This window comes from Agelaius tricolor, unplaced genomic scaffold (assembly GCF_023055355.1).
Source record: "Agelaius tricolor isolate 1412-34295 unplaced genomic scaffold, bAgeTri1.0.p SCAF_2, whole genome shotgun sequence".
NCBI lineage: Eukaryota > Metazoa > Chordata > Aves > Passeriformes > Icteridae > Agelaius > Agelaius tricolor.
The window spans coordinates 58,150,522-58,168,871 of record NW_027269262.1 but is presented as its reverse complement, the minus strand read 5'-3'; the positions used below and the strand labels follow the sequence as shown (position 1 = coordinate 58,168,871).

Genomic DNA, 18,350 nt, shown 5'->3' with positions numbered 1-18,350 from the left:
TTCAGTGCACTGAAGCACAGGCTGCACTGTGTGAATCATAGGATTATCTGTATTTCAAGAGGGTTTTTTTTACATTGGTGTCATGGTCCAGTTCAAAACTGCTGCCATGCACTTTGCAAGAGCTGGCTAGTTTAATTTCAACTGAAATGAGGGAAGCCTGTGTTGACCTTGTCCATAACTCCTCTTCTAGCCATGGGGTTTGGACTACCTGTGTCTTTCTGGGCAGCTGCAGGTGGAGAATCACTGCCAGTGAATCAGAGCCCTGGCTGGCCAGCAGCGAGCCCAGCCTGGTGCTCCATTCGTGGTAAGTGGTAAAAATGAAGCGCTTCCCTCGTGTCTCTGCATGGCCAGTGTAACAGAATTCAGCTTATTTCACTGCAGTCAGGGACTTCTGAAGTAAATCATGCTGCAAATGTTGAAGTGACAGAGTCTTGCCAATATTAATTTGACAAGATGATAATTGCCAATTTATTTTCTGCTCTTAAGAGGAATTTCTAAGGGTCTGAAATTATTTCTGCTTAAAGCTAGAAAGACTGATACCAGTAAATAATGTCTTGTGAGTGAGAACACTGCACTAGATATGAGAGAGATGAATTCAAGTCTTCATCAACATATTTTTAGGAAGTTGACAGCCACATAAGTGATACGGGAATACCCAGCCTTTGGCCTTGATGTGCAGGTGATGTGTGAAGGAGTGGCAGAGCAGGACTGGAACCAGGTTTCTTACAGTGCTACTGTGTGCTTGAACTGCCACATTCTTCTGGTGAAAGTGTCTTTTCGTTTCTCATGTAAATGTTTAAAAGTCATCTTCATCATAAGATTCACCTTGAAAATGCTTTATTTGAAAAATCCATAGAGCTCTGGCTTAGGCCAAAATCCATGGAGCTTAGGTGTTCACCATTTGTCATAGATGTTTTTGTCATTTGTCATAGATGCTATGTACCCTAATTATCTGGCAACTTTCCATACTACTGTATAAATCAGGATAAGCTTTCAAAGATTTTGTTTATTAAGGGCTGGCAAAAAGCAAAGCGTTTTCTAAATAATAATGTGTACAGGAAGAAAGAGGTTGATGAATACCCAGGGTCTGGATGAAGCCTGGGATAAAGAACCTGTTCAGGATTATCCATGTCTAACTGGAGCACTACATTCATTTTGGACAGCACATGAGATGGTGAAATGGACATCAGGGAAGCACTTAAACGATCACAAATGCTTGGAAAAAAGCATGTTTCCAGAGAAGGTTAAAGGAATTTAAATTGTCTTTCTGGAGAGGAGGACAGAGTATCTGTCTTTGTGTTCACAAAGGTTAGTAAAAGGTAGAAGTCATTAGTCTCAGCAGACTGGAGGGATGGAAAAAGACCTTGAGATAAAACAGCAAAATGGCTGAAGGGTTTGAACCAAAAGAGGAAAATGTATGAAAGTGCCATTGCTGGAGTTGTAAGGCAGGAATCGACAATAAGTTTTTGTGGATGCTCTGTGAAACTTGTTCTGCTGTTATTCAGGGGATGGCTTTGCCTGCTTGAGGAGCTTCCTCCCAGCACTAATGTGACTGTCTCATGCTGACAGGCACAGCCTCTCAGAAAGACAACAGCCATGGTGCTGGTAATGCCAGGTTTGAGTAACTTTCTGATTTGCTGTGAGGAGTGCTCAGCATTAATAGATTCATAGTATATTGATGGGAAAAGCAGCAGCCAGTGCTGAGCATGGCACCTGTTCTTCAAGCAGGAGGGAGGAGGAGGTGGGACAATTTTTGTCTTTAGAGGGTTTTGATAACAGAGTGGCAGGTACAACTGTAGCTTTATATTTTAGCTCTTTACCTTCAAAACTTAGAAAAAATTGAAATACATTTCCATGGACTTTTCTTTTCTGTTAAAAAAACATATCAATTTTATAAAGGAAACACTGCTGGCAGACTCTTTAAAAATCTATTATGACTGCAACTTGGTGGAATACAAAGAAAAGATGAAAACAGTCATGGAATAATTTAGTCATAAAGTGAACTTGAAGGTCAAGTTTTATCTTAAAAGGTGTAGAGAACACTTAGAATTTTTGAAAACAGATAAGTGATCTCACATCAAGGACATGTCTTCACTGAAGTTGGTAAGAAAAAAAAGTAAAACAACTTTTCCTCCTCTGCTTTTGAGTAATATTTTGAACATTTCTAACCCCATCTACTCCCAAATGACCTATTTTAGGATAGAATACTGCTAAGTTCTCTACATTGCTCTGCCAGGGTATCTGAGTTTGATCTGTAGACAGTCTTAGCAAAGGAGTTAGCCAAGCTACAAGCCTTGTCAAGGTTCTGAATCTGTTGCAACTGTAAGTGTAAAAATCCATGTTGGTTCAGATTATTCTTATGAACATTCATGGGGCTCCCTCTCCTTATTTGATGCAGACAGAGAAATAAACATGTGTGATATTCTTAATGAAAATAATCCTCTTGAAATTAAAGAAGTACCAGAGTAACTGTGGATGGAAGTAAGATTGTCCACATGGCTGCCACAGTAGCTGTTTTGGTAAACTATGATTGTATATCAGCCCTACAACACTCTCGTCATTTAACAGATGTCCATGTTTTCCTAAGTCCTTGCAATTAGTCATTTCTGTTAACACTCTCTTCAGGTCTGAATTAGTTCTATCTAATGAGATCCCATCAGACTGTGCTAAATAATTTGGTCTATCAGAAATTTAAGCTGATTTTTTCCATCTGAGTTTGGTACATTCCTAAATATTTTATTCCTGTTTCTGTAAATGTCTGAGCTCTTGGGTCCTATTTTATTGCATATTTGAATGGGTGCTTGATTTTAAGTATTTTTGCATTGTCATTCCTTTCAACAGGATAATTTTAATATATGTTGTACATGTGATCCAAATGACCTGCTGCATTAGTCTAGAGCACTTAAGTTCTTAGGTGATGCTATTTAAAATTGGATTTTTAAATATGGCATAGGTTAAAAAATTTCTACATATGCATGTGTTTTTTCCCACTTACTCTTTCAAACATGATTCATTCAGGCAAGGTTGTTTATTTATCTGGCAATTGTTACCTTTATTTGCTTCTCAAGATCCTCTTTCATAGGATTTTCAGAATAGTAGTGTGTTTTTTGGTTGATGTTGTTCTGTCCCTTTTTATTTCTAAGATTCTGCTGTGCAGAAGGATATGTACTTACCCTTAGGAACTATATGTATCCCATTCACTATAAATAACACAGTAGATCGAGCTCTGTCCGTGGATCCCTACAATATTCCAGCTGTACTCATGCAAGGCAGTGGTTCTGTCCTAGTTGTGCAAAACTTGTTGACTATGGTCCGTGGAACCTCCCTTCTGCTATACTCCAGCACAGGAGTTGTCTATCTGGATATATAACAACTGCTTTTTAGTAATCTCTTTGCCCTCTGTAGATCCTTTTTATTAAGATTTCCCATGTTTCATTACATAATCTACCACTTTACACAATGAGGCAGAGATGAACATTCACAAAAATTACTCTGAAACTCGAAGAAGATCCATCCCTATTCCCTTACCAGTCTACTGCTTCCTGATCCAGTTCTTGCCCAACTGGCAATGGCACAATTCCCTACACCTTCTATGATGCAGGATCAGACCTTGTAATGAAATTGATCAGGTCCATTGGTGTTGGAAAATGTTACCAGCCTACCAGGTTAAACAAATTTCCTCAGCTGCTGTGGGCAGAAAAAGAAGGGTCTTATCTTAGTTGTTCAAACCTTTCCACCTTATCACCCAATTTTCCCAGTGGGTGTCTACATCTATAATTTAGTGTAAATTGAGTAAAATAATAACAAAAGCACTTGCTACTTTGATCTCAGTATGTTTATTTAATGAGTGTTCAATATGCAAAAAATAGCTGAGCATAAGAGTCCAGGCCGCAGTGTGCTGGGTTTATTTTATTTTACCTTCTTTCTTTTTAGTTTTTTTATTATTATTTTATAATATTTTATTTTATTTACAGAGCCAAGGTTAAAAGGAGCAGGAGCCCAGCTGAGAGAGTTCAGAGTTCATCTCTGCATGTTCACTGCCTTCCATTTAAATGTACACAAAGGACTAATACAGTACCCGCTCTCCCCTGGGCTGTCTTTGATACACTCTGCTGTGCCTGGACTCTGCCACTCCTCCTATCAGTCTGATCCTACTTCTTTTAGCCTGCTGTGCTCAGCACTGTAACCTCATTCAGCTAGTGCTCTGCATGCAGGCTAACAACTTCAAGGCTCTGTCAGGCATTGACACATGCAGGCTCCAAGCGGGAAGCTAAACACTCCCCTTCACCTTTCCTGCAGTTTCACATTAACCTCTATTAAGTGCAGGGAAAACACAAATGCTGTAGTGCCATTATTCAGGTTTTAACTACTAGTGTGTATTTAGATATTCAGCCAGCTCTCCACCTATGAGGACATACTCAGCAAACATTCTGTCTCCTCCCGTTCTCCCAATGAGAGAGGGGAATAGTGAGTAAGCTTGAGGAATGCAATGGTGGATTGGGCATTTATGACACAGGCATGAAAATCTGAGAGAAAACTTTGGCAGCACTGTCTGTACTTTTATGAGGCAATAGCAGGTGTTATAAATGAAAAATGAGAAAAAATTGGTCTCATTTGAGGAGAATCAAGCAGTGTATTTACAAAACATTTTGTCTTTGAAAGCCAGGTAGTAGAAAAGGCGGTGCTACTCTGCAAGCCGTATCACACTTGGATCCAAACACCAAATGGGTCCAAGTCTGTGGGGTGCTGTGGGCAAAGAGAGTTTCATTGCTGTCTGTGGCTTTTTCTAAGATAGGAAATGTCTGACAGTGTTTCCTTGTGAAGCAGCACCCTTGCTTCCTGCTCTGAGGCTGCTCCCAGTGCTCTCACACACCTTGTGGCTGCAGATTCTGGGGCAGATTCCTTCCCAACTCTAATCTACCCAGTCCACACATCACTGTACTCGGACCACATAAAGATAACATAACCCATACTCCTGGTTCAGAATCTTCAGCAACCTGGAAGAAGATGAAAGGACTGGAGACATAAAGGATTTTCCTCATACTTTTTTCCTGAAAACTAGTAGCAGAATTATTATTATTATTATTATTATTATTATTATTATTAATAATAATTGTCTTGAGACATGCAATCTCTACTCTATGGCTTGACTCATCAAACTTTCTGTATCCTGGAGGGCTCCTAGTGTTCCAGATGGGACAGGACTCCTCCAGCTCCTGCCAGTCTGCACTAATCACCTTGCTTTGGCCACAGAGGGACATCCAGTTCTGCAAAGAACTTGACTTCTTTTTGCCATTCAGTCATTTTCACCCAATCTCATGGTTTTTCAGTACACTCCTCTGCTGATAAACAAGGTTTATGGGAGGAGGGAGGGAAGACGGCAGAACAATCAAAGTTGATAGTACTAGATTGTTTTTTGACAATTTTCCTGTGATAGTCCTTCAGTGAAGTGTCAAGCCTCTTTCCTGGGAAGGGTGCCTGTCTGGAATGCATTACTGTAACCTGTCTTGGGCAAATTTAAACGTGTTCAAGTACAGCATACAAAATGGAGTTTAGGAGACAAAATGGAGTTTCAATTTAATACAAATGTACCGCTTTGCCAAACTGTGTCAAGAAAGGGATTTTCCACTGTGTGTAATGTTTACAGAGCATCTCTGGTTTTATCTTTAATGGTTGCCATAACAAGATCAACTGTTTCTTTAGCATAGCAATTTGATGATTTATGTTGTATCCCATTATTATTTTAGTGTCTTTTCAGCAGCTCTGAGTAAAACAAAATATCACTCTTTGTCATCAAGCAACATGAGACAATATCCACTCTTGGCATTTGGTTTAAAATAAACAAAATTACCTAGCTTTAAAGATTTTTCAGGATTAGTGGCTTTTAGGTAATGTAAGTTACAAATGATATATATAACCTGTAAGCAGTAAAATCACAAAATCACTCGAAATAAATAATCGTTTTACACAATGCTATTGCAACTCCTTAAAATAAAGTATAATAAATTGTGCTGGGACACCATCAGAGTAAGGTAAACTATGGTTTAATGATATAACTAAAGTTTATATTTAAACCTAAATCTATCTTCCAGTTCAAATCTAGGATGGGAGAAATTTGTATTTAGATTATGTGATTAATAACACATGCTTTGAAGATCTGTAAGATCCTTTGAAGAAATTGGAATGTCAAGTCCAAGTGGCTTTATCCAGAAGATGAACTTATTAAACATAGCACCTTTCACCAATATAATCATCTCTCCCCTTGCTTCTCTTTCTTTAATCTTTGCATTTTAGGATATCACTTTTGGGATTTATTTGTGCCCAGAGCATTGTCCAAAGCTGTTCCCCCTCCACACCCCTGTCCCAAGCATGTTTCAGCATCAAAAGCAATTTGGGTTCATGTTCCTTGTGCTTCCCTGCCCACACTGCAGCTGGATGAGATGCAGTACTGGCACATTGTGCTCCTCTTCAGTATGAATGGGAAAAAGCTGAAACATTCATGTGCTTGATTTTTTTCTTTCCCATAGCTCATATAACTGTGCTTGAAGAACTTAGGGCACACATTATATATATGCATAGAAAGAGAGAGCAATTATGCAATACCCCAGAAGTCAAAAACTGGATGATAAAGGAGCAAAATAAGCCCTTCATTTCACAACAACAGCAAAGAAGTGTCACAAAGCAAGAAGAGAGATGCAGAGGGGAGAAATGTCATTCTCCCTGTAATCCAGACAGCCAGGTGATCCTGGCAATGAAAACAGAGTGACTTGGTACAGGGGAAGGTAGTTTAAGTTGAGGGGAGAACTCGAAGCTAGGCTGAAGGCTTGTTTAACATATATGTCTATGTGGTAGCTGTCATCTGAACAAGCTACCTGAAGCTAATGCAGATATTAATCTGCATTTACAATCACTGTATGTGCACACCACTATATAAATATATTTTATTTCCAGTTATCCTCTTTGGTTCTCAAGCCCTTCTAGCTTTTTCTGCCATCTTGCACCTTCCTTTTTGTATTTCAATGCTTTCTGTCTAGTTAGGTGATCAAATAAACATTCTCTACATTGGTGTCACCATGAGAAATTTTTTTGTCTGTTCAACCTGTTTATAGTATCTTTGTGACATAGTCCATGCAGGGTGTTTTTAATTTAAAGCACATTAAGAATGAATAAAAAAATACTATTCTTGCAAGCTTTGCTACTTCATAATCACTGTTATAAATGCTGATAAAGTTTACTGCAATTTAAATGGGAAGATGAAAACAGGTTCCTGGCCATACATTGTGTCACTCTGGTATGATGCCACATTAATGGAAAGCAGAAGCCAGCCTTGGATCCCTTAAAACACCTTTACCACTCTGGGCATTTGCTAAACTCTGTCACACCTCTTGCATCAGTTACACTCAGCCAGTGCTTATGTAATTACATCCCTAACTTCTATGAGTAAATTGTATTTAATAACAACAGTTGGGTATTTTGTGCATATTGGTTGTTGAATATTACAACTTGTCTTACAAAGGGTCATTCTAAAGGGGGCTTCTATCTGACCATGTCATAGTGTTGTCTGTATGTTTTATTTATAATATTAATTTAAGTAAATAATATTATGCAATCCTGAATTTATATTAGAACTAGTTCCCAGTTATATTTCTTTTCATATTACAATGCAGTCAATACTCTTCGTTTGCTCTCACCCAAACTTCTCGTGCAGTTACACTTTAATGTGAAAAGAAATGTTGTCAAGAGTAGTTATTATCACACACCAGAATATTGTATTAACATTCACATTTAATAGATTAAAATGAAAGATTTTGAAATCTGGTCTTAATGATACTGAGGGATCTTGAAGACACATTGGGAAAGCTTTATATGAAATGTCATATGATATATATACATCATTCATAGGTTCATAAAAGACAGTTCATTTAACTGCCTGCCTTTGTGTTTCTTCTGTTCTGTTGGGATGAATCATCCACGGGTTAAGTGATGCTTGTGCAGTTTCTTTGCTTGAAATCAAGCACAGTGAGTGGCAGGAAAGCTTAGGGAATACAAGCTGAAATTGCCAACCTGAGAATGATGAGTACATTAAGACAATTTTGGAGGCATAGAGTATAACCTGGAAGGACACTCTGGTAGTTGAAGACATCTTTGAGCCAAATCTGCTCATCTTTAGGCTCACTCTGATCCAGATAGGTTGCTTGAAATGTTGTTGCATACATCACCTTGCTTGTAAAGCTGAATTCCAGCTAGACATAGCATGAATTAAAGGGTCCAGGAGGAGACTTGTTGAAAGGTGCCTTGCTGTAAAGCCTGCATGGTACAAAGCAGTCTATCAAAGGTGAAATGATTCAATATTAATTTCTGGGGTTTAGGGGCATATTTTGGAAGCTTCTAAACAGATGGGGAAAAAATATGAATAGAACTTTCCAGTTGATCCAATTGATTGCATTTTTTTCTCAGTTTATTGTTTTGATGTGGGATCATCACATTTGGGCAAGGTGAGCGTTGTATGTGTGCTGCATCAATTTTTCTGAATTTTTTGTTATTGAAGGTTTGTGTACCCTTTTTTGGCTGGGGTGGGATGTACAGGTCATCTCTATTTTGCACTGCTTTGGTAGTTGGGAAAGGGGATGATGAATAAACAAATCAGCATTGCAGTAAATATTTTGTTTTATTCTGATATACAAAGATCATATTTTCACTCTTTTTTAAACATTTTAGTAAACATTGAGAACGTGAAGGAGGTATCTCCTGGCAATACCTGCTGGACAAAATGCATGTTTATATGCCTCATCCATTGAGTTTATGGGTGTTTTCCAGGCTCATATCCAAAGTCTTAGGAACTGCCAAGTAGCCATGCACCACACTGCACTGGACTGAGGGCAGATAATAATTTAAACAGCAGTAAATGTAGTACAAACACCAACATGGCAAGAGTGTTATTGTCAGCTGATGTATTACTGTCCACAATCTGCATATATAAACACTACAAAAAATACACATCCCATCAAATCTTGCTGACCTGTATAACCTATTACACAACATCTTGCACATACTTCTGACAAGCAGATGCTAAATATTGCAGTGACTAAATTCCATGCTTGAATATTGAAGAAATTAAGTAACAAATCAGACAGCTGCTTGATATTTTTAGATGTTAACAGGTCACTCAGATTTTACAAACATTATGCATCGATTTATTTTTCTGGAAACTTACCCTAACAAATTAATCCAAAATGTTGGAGAGGTCATTTCTCATGTAAGCATCAATCCCTGTACATTTGTAATGTAAGGTCAAAAGGCCACAAAGTTTAAATTTACACATATTTTTTCTGTTTTGATTTCTCTGAAACATGTTCATATAAAGCCCACAGACCATGGCAGAAATAAAAAAATATTTCAGAGCTAAATAGAGGGCCACAAACAACACACAGGAGATGCTGAGATCCAAGATCCTGTCATGCCAGGGGGACCGCTAATAGCAAGGCACTGATTAGGTAGGCAGATAATCCAAGAACAGCACTCAGAATTATAAAAATTTCAGTATTCATGGAAAAATACCTCAGGGAAATTATTCAAAGAATGCAGATTTGGTGATTGTAAGCTTGGGAGCAAGGACAGATGACCAAACATTCAAAAGAGGGAATTATATTAAAGAGAATTATATTAAAGTTTACTTCATAAAGATTCTTAAATCATAGTCTCATGCATTATGGAAGGCAAAATAAATTGAAATGATCCTTGACTATATCTAGCTAGTAGGCAGAAAAGAAATTTCTCCATATTCACTGCAACTAAACACCTGCAACACAGTATTTGAATTATAGCAACGCTTGCAATGTATCACAACAAATATATGAGGATAACAAGGGAAATTCAAAAGAGGAGACTCAAGGAATTATGGTTTCCAGGGCAGATAGGACTCCCATAACCAGCAAGTGTAACTATCCTGTCTGTGGTATTTCTTATAAATATGATATGGATTGCGTCTGTTCCAAAGAAGATATCAAACCTCATTCTAAAATGTCTGAGAAATTATGAGTTTGCTGTTGACATAATGCTTAATTACCTCCTAAAGTAGGAACTTGTATCTTATTTCAGGGCTGAATTTCTGTAACTTCCATTTCTCAACACTAGATCTCATTATACCACTGTCAGGAAGGCTGACACCTTGCTATCAGACATCTTTCCAGGGTGTAAGTACCAATCACAGTGATCAAGGCACCTTTCAGCCTTTCGTCTGACAAGCTGAATAAGTTGAGCTCCTGTAGGCCTAGCACTGGAGTGCTTGCTTTCCAACTACTGGCTGTGAAATCTCTCTTCAGAATTTCACCTGTTCATCTGAGTAGAAGAAACAATGCATTTTTTTCCAAACCAGATACTAAATTTTTTTTTTCTCCAGAACTCTACTTTGAATGCTTGAGAAAGCTAAAAGACATGGTGCATGCCAACAAGAAACAAAAAAGGAACAAGCATCAATCTCTATATTATGATCTAATCTAACTATCTCTATTCTGTCAAAATTGGGAAATACTCTATTCCCTATGGCAGATCTGTGTCTGTGGCATAATCCTTTCCCTCCCATGAAACTAGGACTATTCTGACAGATAGTCTGTGACTATTAAATATCTCTGGCCAGGAAGGGCAGACCATCAGCTGCTGTGCCAGGAGCTGGCACTTGTTCATGTTACTGCTGCTGTTAGAAGCCTTGTAGCCTCTGGCAGAGAAAGAGGATGAACAGCTGGAAGCAGAAACCTTTTCAGCCATCTCAGCAAAAACTGGTAGTGCTATCTGCCAAAGACACAGTTTAACTTTGCCACCTTGGGCTAGTTGATTTTACTGCACCTTGCAGATAGAATATCCCCAGAAGCCCAACACTGATCAGGAAATGTCCATGGAATATTTCACTGGCAGCTTCTGTGGGAGCAGAACAATCTCTGTAGTAGGGACTTCTTAAAAAAAGCTGCTGTGTCATGCAAAACAATGGCTGATGTCCAAAATATGTCACTCTAAGCATTCACACAAGGGGTCAGGTGCAAGTTATTTCAAACAGACCTCGTAACAGCTGGAAATTTGTGGTTCATGACTGGAGATAGGAATTCCTGCTGTTGTTCATTTCTGCTTAAAAGGTTTGAAAAGATTTTCCCTAGCTCCTGAGCAGACACTGGGACTGTCATTGCCCTGTTGGTACTGCCACTTGAGTGGGTGTGATGAGAGTTCTGTGGGGACATTTTCCAGACTATGTAAAAAATCAGTAGTTTTACACTTCTTTGTGCTGGTACAGGATGAGGCTTCAGATCTGACAGTTTTTCTCCATCTAGACCTTCAGATTTTAATCAGCTCCTTTCTATGACATTTCCGTTACTTCTTAACTGCAGTTGAGAAGAGAACAAAAAAAAAAAGAAATAAAAAGGAAAGGAGAAAAGGAAATAAGCTTTTTATATGTTTTATATATTTCCAGGAATGGTATTTATCATTTACAGATGGTTATTTTTGCAGTTCTGATTATGAATGTTTACTTTATTCACACATCAAGCAAACTATCCTCTTACACCATACGGACAGGAGATATACTCTTTCATACATTCGGATGTCTGAAAGCTGTCTGGAAATGTATTTCTTACTTTCTGACATGGGAACATTTCAGTTGGAGGGGGTTTAATTTGTTTTGAAATCTCAACTCTTGTTCTGCTCAGAAGCTGAAGTTGGAATCCATTAAGATGCATTTTAGTGCAGATTCTATTCTCATCTTTCTTTTCTCAGTAAGTGTGCAATTCACTTAGTACTTCATTGCAACCAACAGCAATATGTATACATGGTGCACAAAATGAGGCATTTTGTTTTAAAACAGATTGCAGATGAAAGGAAACCATTCATTTCTTCCTTGCTAGCTGTAATTACTAGAGCGCTAATTACTCCAAATCACTGACATCCAGGGTCAATAAGGATGACAACAGGAGCATCAAAGACAAGATGCACACATGCAATTACAAGTCTCTAAAACCAGGCTGTAATATTATTTTATAGCAACTGTTTTTTTCAGTCAATGCTAAAAAATCAAGTTTGCTGAATGTTTACTATTATTTCCTTTGCAGTTTGACGGTGAGAACATGTATATGAGTATGACAGAACCAAGCCAGGACTACGTGCCAGCCAGCCAGGTGGGTTAATTAATCTTCTCTGCCTTGTTTCAAATTGTAATTAAAAAAATTCAAAGAGTTGCATTGCAAATGAGTGGCACTATCAGTAACTGCTGCAATCAGGAATAATCATAATTTATAAACAAAGCATTTAAGCCTTGTTTCCAGTTAATGAGATAGAGCTGATAAAACACCAGAGTTGGCGTTTGTTGAAAGATACTACCTTGTTTCCTCTCCAGAATGCAAGCAGCTGTTTTGCCAGCATGAGCTTTCCTAAACAGTTGTTTTACCTTCAGGAAATAAAGTCTTTACAGGTGCAGGTTATTTGTTTATTTGACTGCAGACAAGTTAATCATTATAAGCTATACATGTCACAAATATCTTTAATTATCACTCATAGAACAGTTGAAGAATTGCATTTTTAGCACTAATCCTGTGTCTGAGGAATGTTGTTATTATTACACAATTAACTGTGGGGTTAAGGCAATGACTTAACCTTCTGTAGCCTACAGGCCAAAAGGCTTAACGTGATGTTCATTCTTTAAAGGTATTTTTGAGCACTTTTCCTTTTGGGGGACCATACACACTAAATTTTGATACTGGATGTATATTAAAATATCTTCCACCTTTCCACTTGACCTCAAAGATCCAATGGATTTTTAAGAATTCCAATTGTAATAACTCCTTAAAAAGCAAAGATAGTTTTGAAAGTTTTGGGTTGTCTACCTGTTGCTACATCTATATGCAGGGGGGAATTTTTCACTTACTTCATGTGTTTCAGTTTAACTTTGCACCAGTAAGTGGTGGGAATAGTTCTGCAGATCAGTTAGATTGTGTCAGAAATTGTCCTGAATAACCAGACTTGTGATCTATGTCGTGCAATATTTCAGGCCAGTGGTGTCTGGTCTGACAAAACCAGGAGGCTTATGTGCAAAACTCTCACTAGGTGGGAAGTTTGAATGAATAGTAATTATGTTCAGATAACCTGGATGTAATTTAGGAATCAACAGCTTTGGAAAGTGTGCATTCAAAACTAAATGTCTTCATGAAGTGATCCTCTTCAGGTACACCGGTTCCTTGGGGGCTGAGAAGCAGGAGGTTGTGTGAGATGAGGACATGGTTCAATCAAAAAGACCATCTTTAAAGTGTTCCACCATGTTGCTTCTCAGCTTTCTGTTGAAGTCATTCTGAAATACCTTTAGAGACCAATAGTACTTTGCATTTAGGAGTTGTGCATGATTGAACTTATTCAGCTAAGAACCCTCCAAGATCCAGAGGTAGTTTAGAATAGAACTGTTTGATTAAAAAATGAAAAATTATATTATTAATTTTTCTCTAACCATTAATCCAAAAACTGTACTGACAAGTTTTAGTATTACTATTAGATTAAAGCAGCCTAGTATCATCTCATTCCTGCCTTAAGGGTTTTGAAGTGCAAGGGCTAATTGAATTTGTTTGAAACAGTAGAAATACAAACTCTGTGAATGATTGCTGTTATCAGGCAGCTGCTACCTTTCAGAGAATCATTATGTCTGTCTTAAATAGTTTTGAATAAAGAATTGCAAGTCCACATTATGCATCAGAATTATTTTTCTTCTGTTGATATTTTTGTACTGTGTATGCATGTAGTTTAAATAATTTAAATGGCATATTGAAAAATTAAGAGTATAAGTTTTAATCTTTTATGTGGTTTCTACATGTGCTAACAAGGCCCAGATTCTCAGAGATATTTAGGCATCTAACACTGACTGGTTGAAGTGAAAGTAAGGTTCTTATAGTACCTTTTAAGAGCCAGGCCTAGGTATTTTAAATGCAAATTACTTTGTCTTCAAGGAAAAAAAAATCCTATCAAATGTGACGTTTCCAAATTCAAAGATGTCAGAAAACCCTGAATTCTTACTGAGGGCTGGAATCAAGAAAAGGCTTATAGACTTAAAATCTGACCATGGCAAAACTGAACTCTGGGATGTCTGGCTCCCAGGTGGAGTTCAAAACCCAAAGGCAACCTCTGTCTTTTGCTGGGGGACCCATGTGGCAAGAAGCAGCTCAATTGCCAGGCAGAGTGTTTTAAGTTGTTACTAAGTGTGCACCAGTCAAACAGCCTTCTGTGCCTGGTTGAGAGTAGCTGTCAGCCTTGGGCTGTCACAACCTCCTTTCTCTTTCTGGGATTTTCTCCTGGTGCTTACACTGTTGCAGTGGTTTTAAGTGAATGTACAGAATCATAGAATGGACTGGGTTGGAATGGACCTTAAAGATCATCCAGTTCCTTCCACCAGGTCATGGGCAGGGAACCTTCCGCTAGTCCTGGTTGCTCAGAGCCCCACTCAGCCTGGCCTTGAAAACTTCCAAATATAGGAAGTCCACAACCTCTCTGGGCAACCTGTGCCAGTGCCTCACCACTCTTGTAGTGAAGAGCTTCTTTCTAATGTCTAATCTAAACCTATCCTCCTGCAGCTTAAGGCCATTCCTCCCTGACCTATCACTGCAGGCCATGGTGAAAAGTTCCTCTCCAGCTTTCTTGTTGGCTCCCTTTAGGTACTGGAAAGCTCTCTAAGATCTCCCTGGAGCCTTCTCCTTTCCAATCTGAACAACCCCAGCATTTTTAGCCTGCCTTCTTGCCTTCACAGAAGAGGTGTTCCAGCTCTGTGTGGGCTGGAGCATATGTGAAAGCCTGTAATAATAACAGTATTTGAAAAAAAGAAGAAAAAAGAAAGAGACAAAACAACTTCTCTGAGAACAGGAATATGGGGTGTGATGGAAACCTGTCTCTCATGTTTCATCAAGAACCTACGACTGTGAGAGGAGCCTTCCCAAACCTGTTCCTGACATAGACAGCTGCTAGTCGTTCCTCAAAGGAGCAAAACAAACAACTCTTCATTGGCAATGTCTGTGAGGTCTTCACTGACCGTAATGGGGTGTGTTTCTTTCTTGGGCATAAGCATCTGGTGGTCAGCCAAAACTGGTGAACTGACTACCATTTCAAAATCCAGTCTGGTGGTTAAAACTGGAAAAAAAAAAAAAGTATTTCCTGCTCCGAAAACAAAGCACAAAAGACTGTGTAACTTACAGGGCTAGGGAGAGGAACAGTAAAGGATGCAATTATATTTTCTGACCATAGTTTTAGGACTGTTTGTTCATTTTCCTGTCACTGTTACTGGATGTAAAAAGAGAGGAGGAAATGTGAGGAAATGTTTCTCTCAGATGACAGCATAGTTACTCTAATCATAATTTTGTCCTGTGTCTATTTTGCACCTGTGCTCATGAGTCTTGCCATTGCATGACCTCAGTGTGAGGAATGCAGGCTCCTTCCCACCCTTAATAACTTGGCTGTTCCCTCACAAGATCAGAGATAGGGGTTGAATCCTGTCAAAATGAGAAGTGAGTAAATTACTCTGCTTTGCTTGATGCATTCACATCTGCTAACTAAAATATGAATCCCACATGTAAGGACATACATAGTCCTGTCAGAAACTTTTATTGAAGCTCTGGTCATGCTGAGTCAGGCATGAGCATCATTTTTTAATTTCAGAGTCTGACATAACTTATTTGGGAAGTGGGCTGGCAGACTGAGTCATGGTATGTAACACCAAGGATCAAGGGGTTTCCACTTTGCTGTCTTCAGGACTAGGTGACCATAGAGGCAGGATTGCTGGGGTCCAGATACCTGCTGACAAGCACCTTGGTTCTTCTGTTTGCTCCAAAGTGTTCCTATCCAGAAAAACATCACCTTATAATATTTTACAGGTTTTAATCAATTTATCCCCCTTAGGCTAACATAAATAAAAGCTCAGGCATTAGACAGGAAAAAATATAGTTTTGTTCCTTTTGCTGTATAACATCAAACATCTGCATAGTTTGGTAATCCAAGACAAGTTGCCTCACAGCATCCCTCAACAATAATTATCATTTCTGTTCAATTTTCAAATCAGTACATGCTTTGGGACTTACAGACCAAGTTGCTAAGTAGCAACATATGGCTCACTACTGTTCCTGTGATGTTGCTGCAAGCAAATAGCATAATTCTATACTTGAAATTATTTTAACAGAAAGCCAGTGCTGGAACTGAGCCAGAAGAGTAAGTATACAGTAAAAATTAATGATATTCTTTTAAAGCGTCCCAAAAGGCTGTTTGGCAATGTTGTCTCTGTGTACATTTTATATATATGGCTAAGTACTGCATTTTTGGTTACAATATATGTGATACAGGACTCTACACTGAAGGCATCTCCTAAATTAGTTATGCCAGCCATATTAACAAACATACACAGTAAAACTGTGACATTTTCAGTACTAATTGCACTTGGATCTGAAAGTATTTATCATTTTGAAATAAAACTATGCCAACTGATCTGCATTTGAGATTCCCACCAATTATTGTTTTCTCCCATACCTATAATTGAAAGCTTGGACATGAATTACTCTTTATGTTATTCCTCCTCCTGTAATTTGTGGGCCCCACAGAGCACAGTATAAAATTATATTGCTTATTTTACATTTCTTCCTAGTCACAATATGGAATGTAATTCAGGACTCTGTTGCACAAAGCTTTAACACATTTGTGGCCTTCCTGAGGCCTGATAAATGTTAAGGTTAATGAGTGCAGCTGCCAAATTCCCTGCAAGGTCCAAAGGGAAAGGATGAGAACAGGCCTGGAGCTGATGATTTGGGGCAGTACCCCTATTGTCCCACTGGGAAGAAAAGATCTGAGGCAGAGGAAGGAATACTGATTGCTCACAGGTGGTATTTTCCTGCTTCCCAGAGCTATGCCAGGGAGATCTATCTAAAATATATCTGCATGCTCTTTGATAGAGGGGGGTATCATGGGTATCAAAACTGTTTTGTCCTATACATCTACAGGGTGAAATAGGATGGATTCACATCCAAAAGAGAGATTTTTTCATATTAATGTTGTCTTATGCACATGGTCCTACACATAGCCCTCATGTACTTTTTACATTTTTATACCATAATTTCTTAGATTATTTATGACATAACTATGGCTCATGTGAAGTAGGTATGGATAAATGCTACCTAATAGCTTCTTCCCTCTCTTGCTCTGTGTTGGTCCTTCCCTGTAGGTAGGCTAGAATTCCAGGGTACTGCCAGAAGACACAGCTCGTCAGTCTTGTTGCCTGCAACAGTCTCCATCAGCAGAGCAGGGCAGGAGTTGGCTGCCTTGAAAAGGATTCAGAAAAAACAGCATTCTCACATGGAGAATCATTTCATGGTCCAATGTAGTCCCATGGGTACACACTACCCTGACCTGAAATCTAGCACAATCCTGCCCAAAAGTTGGAAAGCTTTTGCTTTGGAAAAGCTCATTATTTGAGAGGCTGCTCCACAGTGAAAAGGCAATGCTACCTGGTCAGTCTTGGCTGGCTACAGTCCAGGCCTGTTTTGGATCATATTCCACCTCCCTCTTCCTGATCTACTATCTTTTCATTTCAAAAATAGGTTATCAACAGAAGGGAGTCTACTTATTGGTCCTCCATTTCTCTGAAGTGATCTCTAAATGTCACAAAAAAAAAAAAAAAGGGCATAGGTTAAAATGGCCTCAGGGAAAGAAAAATACCAGGCAGGTCTTTCAGATCCTGAATGAGCAGCTACAGGTAGATATTATTTTACCCTGCCTTTCACTTTTGAGTAAAACACAGTCTTTTAGTATTATCTTAACATCAGGCAGAGTCCAGAAAGAACAGAGTTCCTGATAAAAATACACCAACAGTTGCATTAACAAGGCTGTGTATTTATAGACATACATATTTAGAATCATAGAATGGTTTGAATTGGAAGGCATCTTGAAGATCATCTAGTCCAGTTCCCTGACATGAGCAGTTGCATCTTTCACTAAATCAGATTGCTCCAAGTCTCATCCAACATGACCTTGAAAACTTCCAGTGATGGGGCACACACAAATTCTCTACACAATCTCTTACAGTGTCTCATCACCCTCACAGTAAAGAATTTTTTCCTGTGTCCAGTCTAAATCTGTCCTCTCTGTTTAAAACTGTTGCTGCTTGTCCTGACACCACAGAAAAGACCCACTAGAGGGTTTTTCTCCATCTTTCTTATAGCCCCATTATGTACTTAAAGGTGTTATCAGGTCTCCTTAGAATGTCCTCCAGGCTGAACAGCCCCAACTCAGCCTTTCATCATAGGAGAGGTGCTTCAACCTTTGGACCTCTGTGGTCTTCTCCAGACCCAAACTGACAA

The 18,350-nt window shown here is 38.7% G+C and overlaps 1 protein-coding gene across 3 annotated transcripts in view; it reads left to right on the top strand.

Moving 5' to 3' along the window:
- TOX (thymocyte selection associated high mobility group box) overlaps positions 1 to 18,350 on the top strand; it is a 220,137-nt gene that overhangs the window by 103,503 nt on the left and 98,284 nt on the right. For all 3 annotated transcript variants that reach the window (XM_071419884.1, XM_071419892.1, XM_071419877.1), the window contains exon 2: positions 12,093 to 12,158. In XM_071419884.1, coding sequence (XP_071275985.1) covers positions 12,093 to 12,158 — 66 coding nt within the window. The remainder of the gene's footprint in view (positions 1 to 12,092; positions 12,159 to 18,350) is intronic.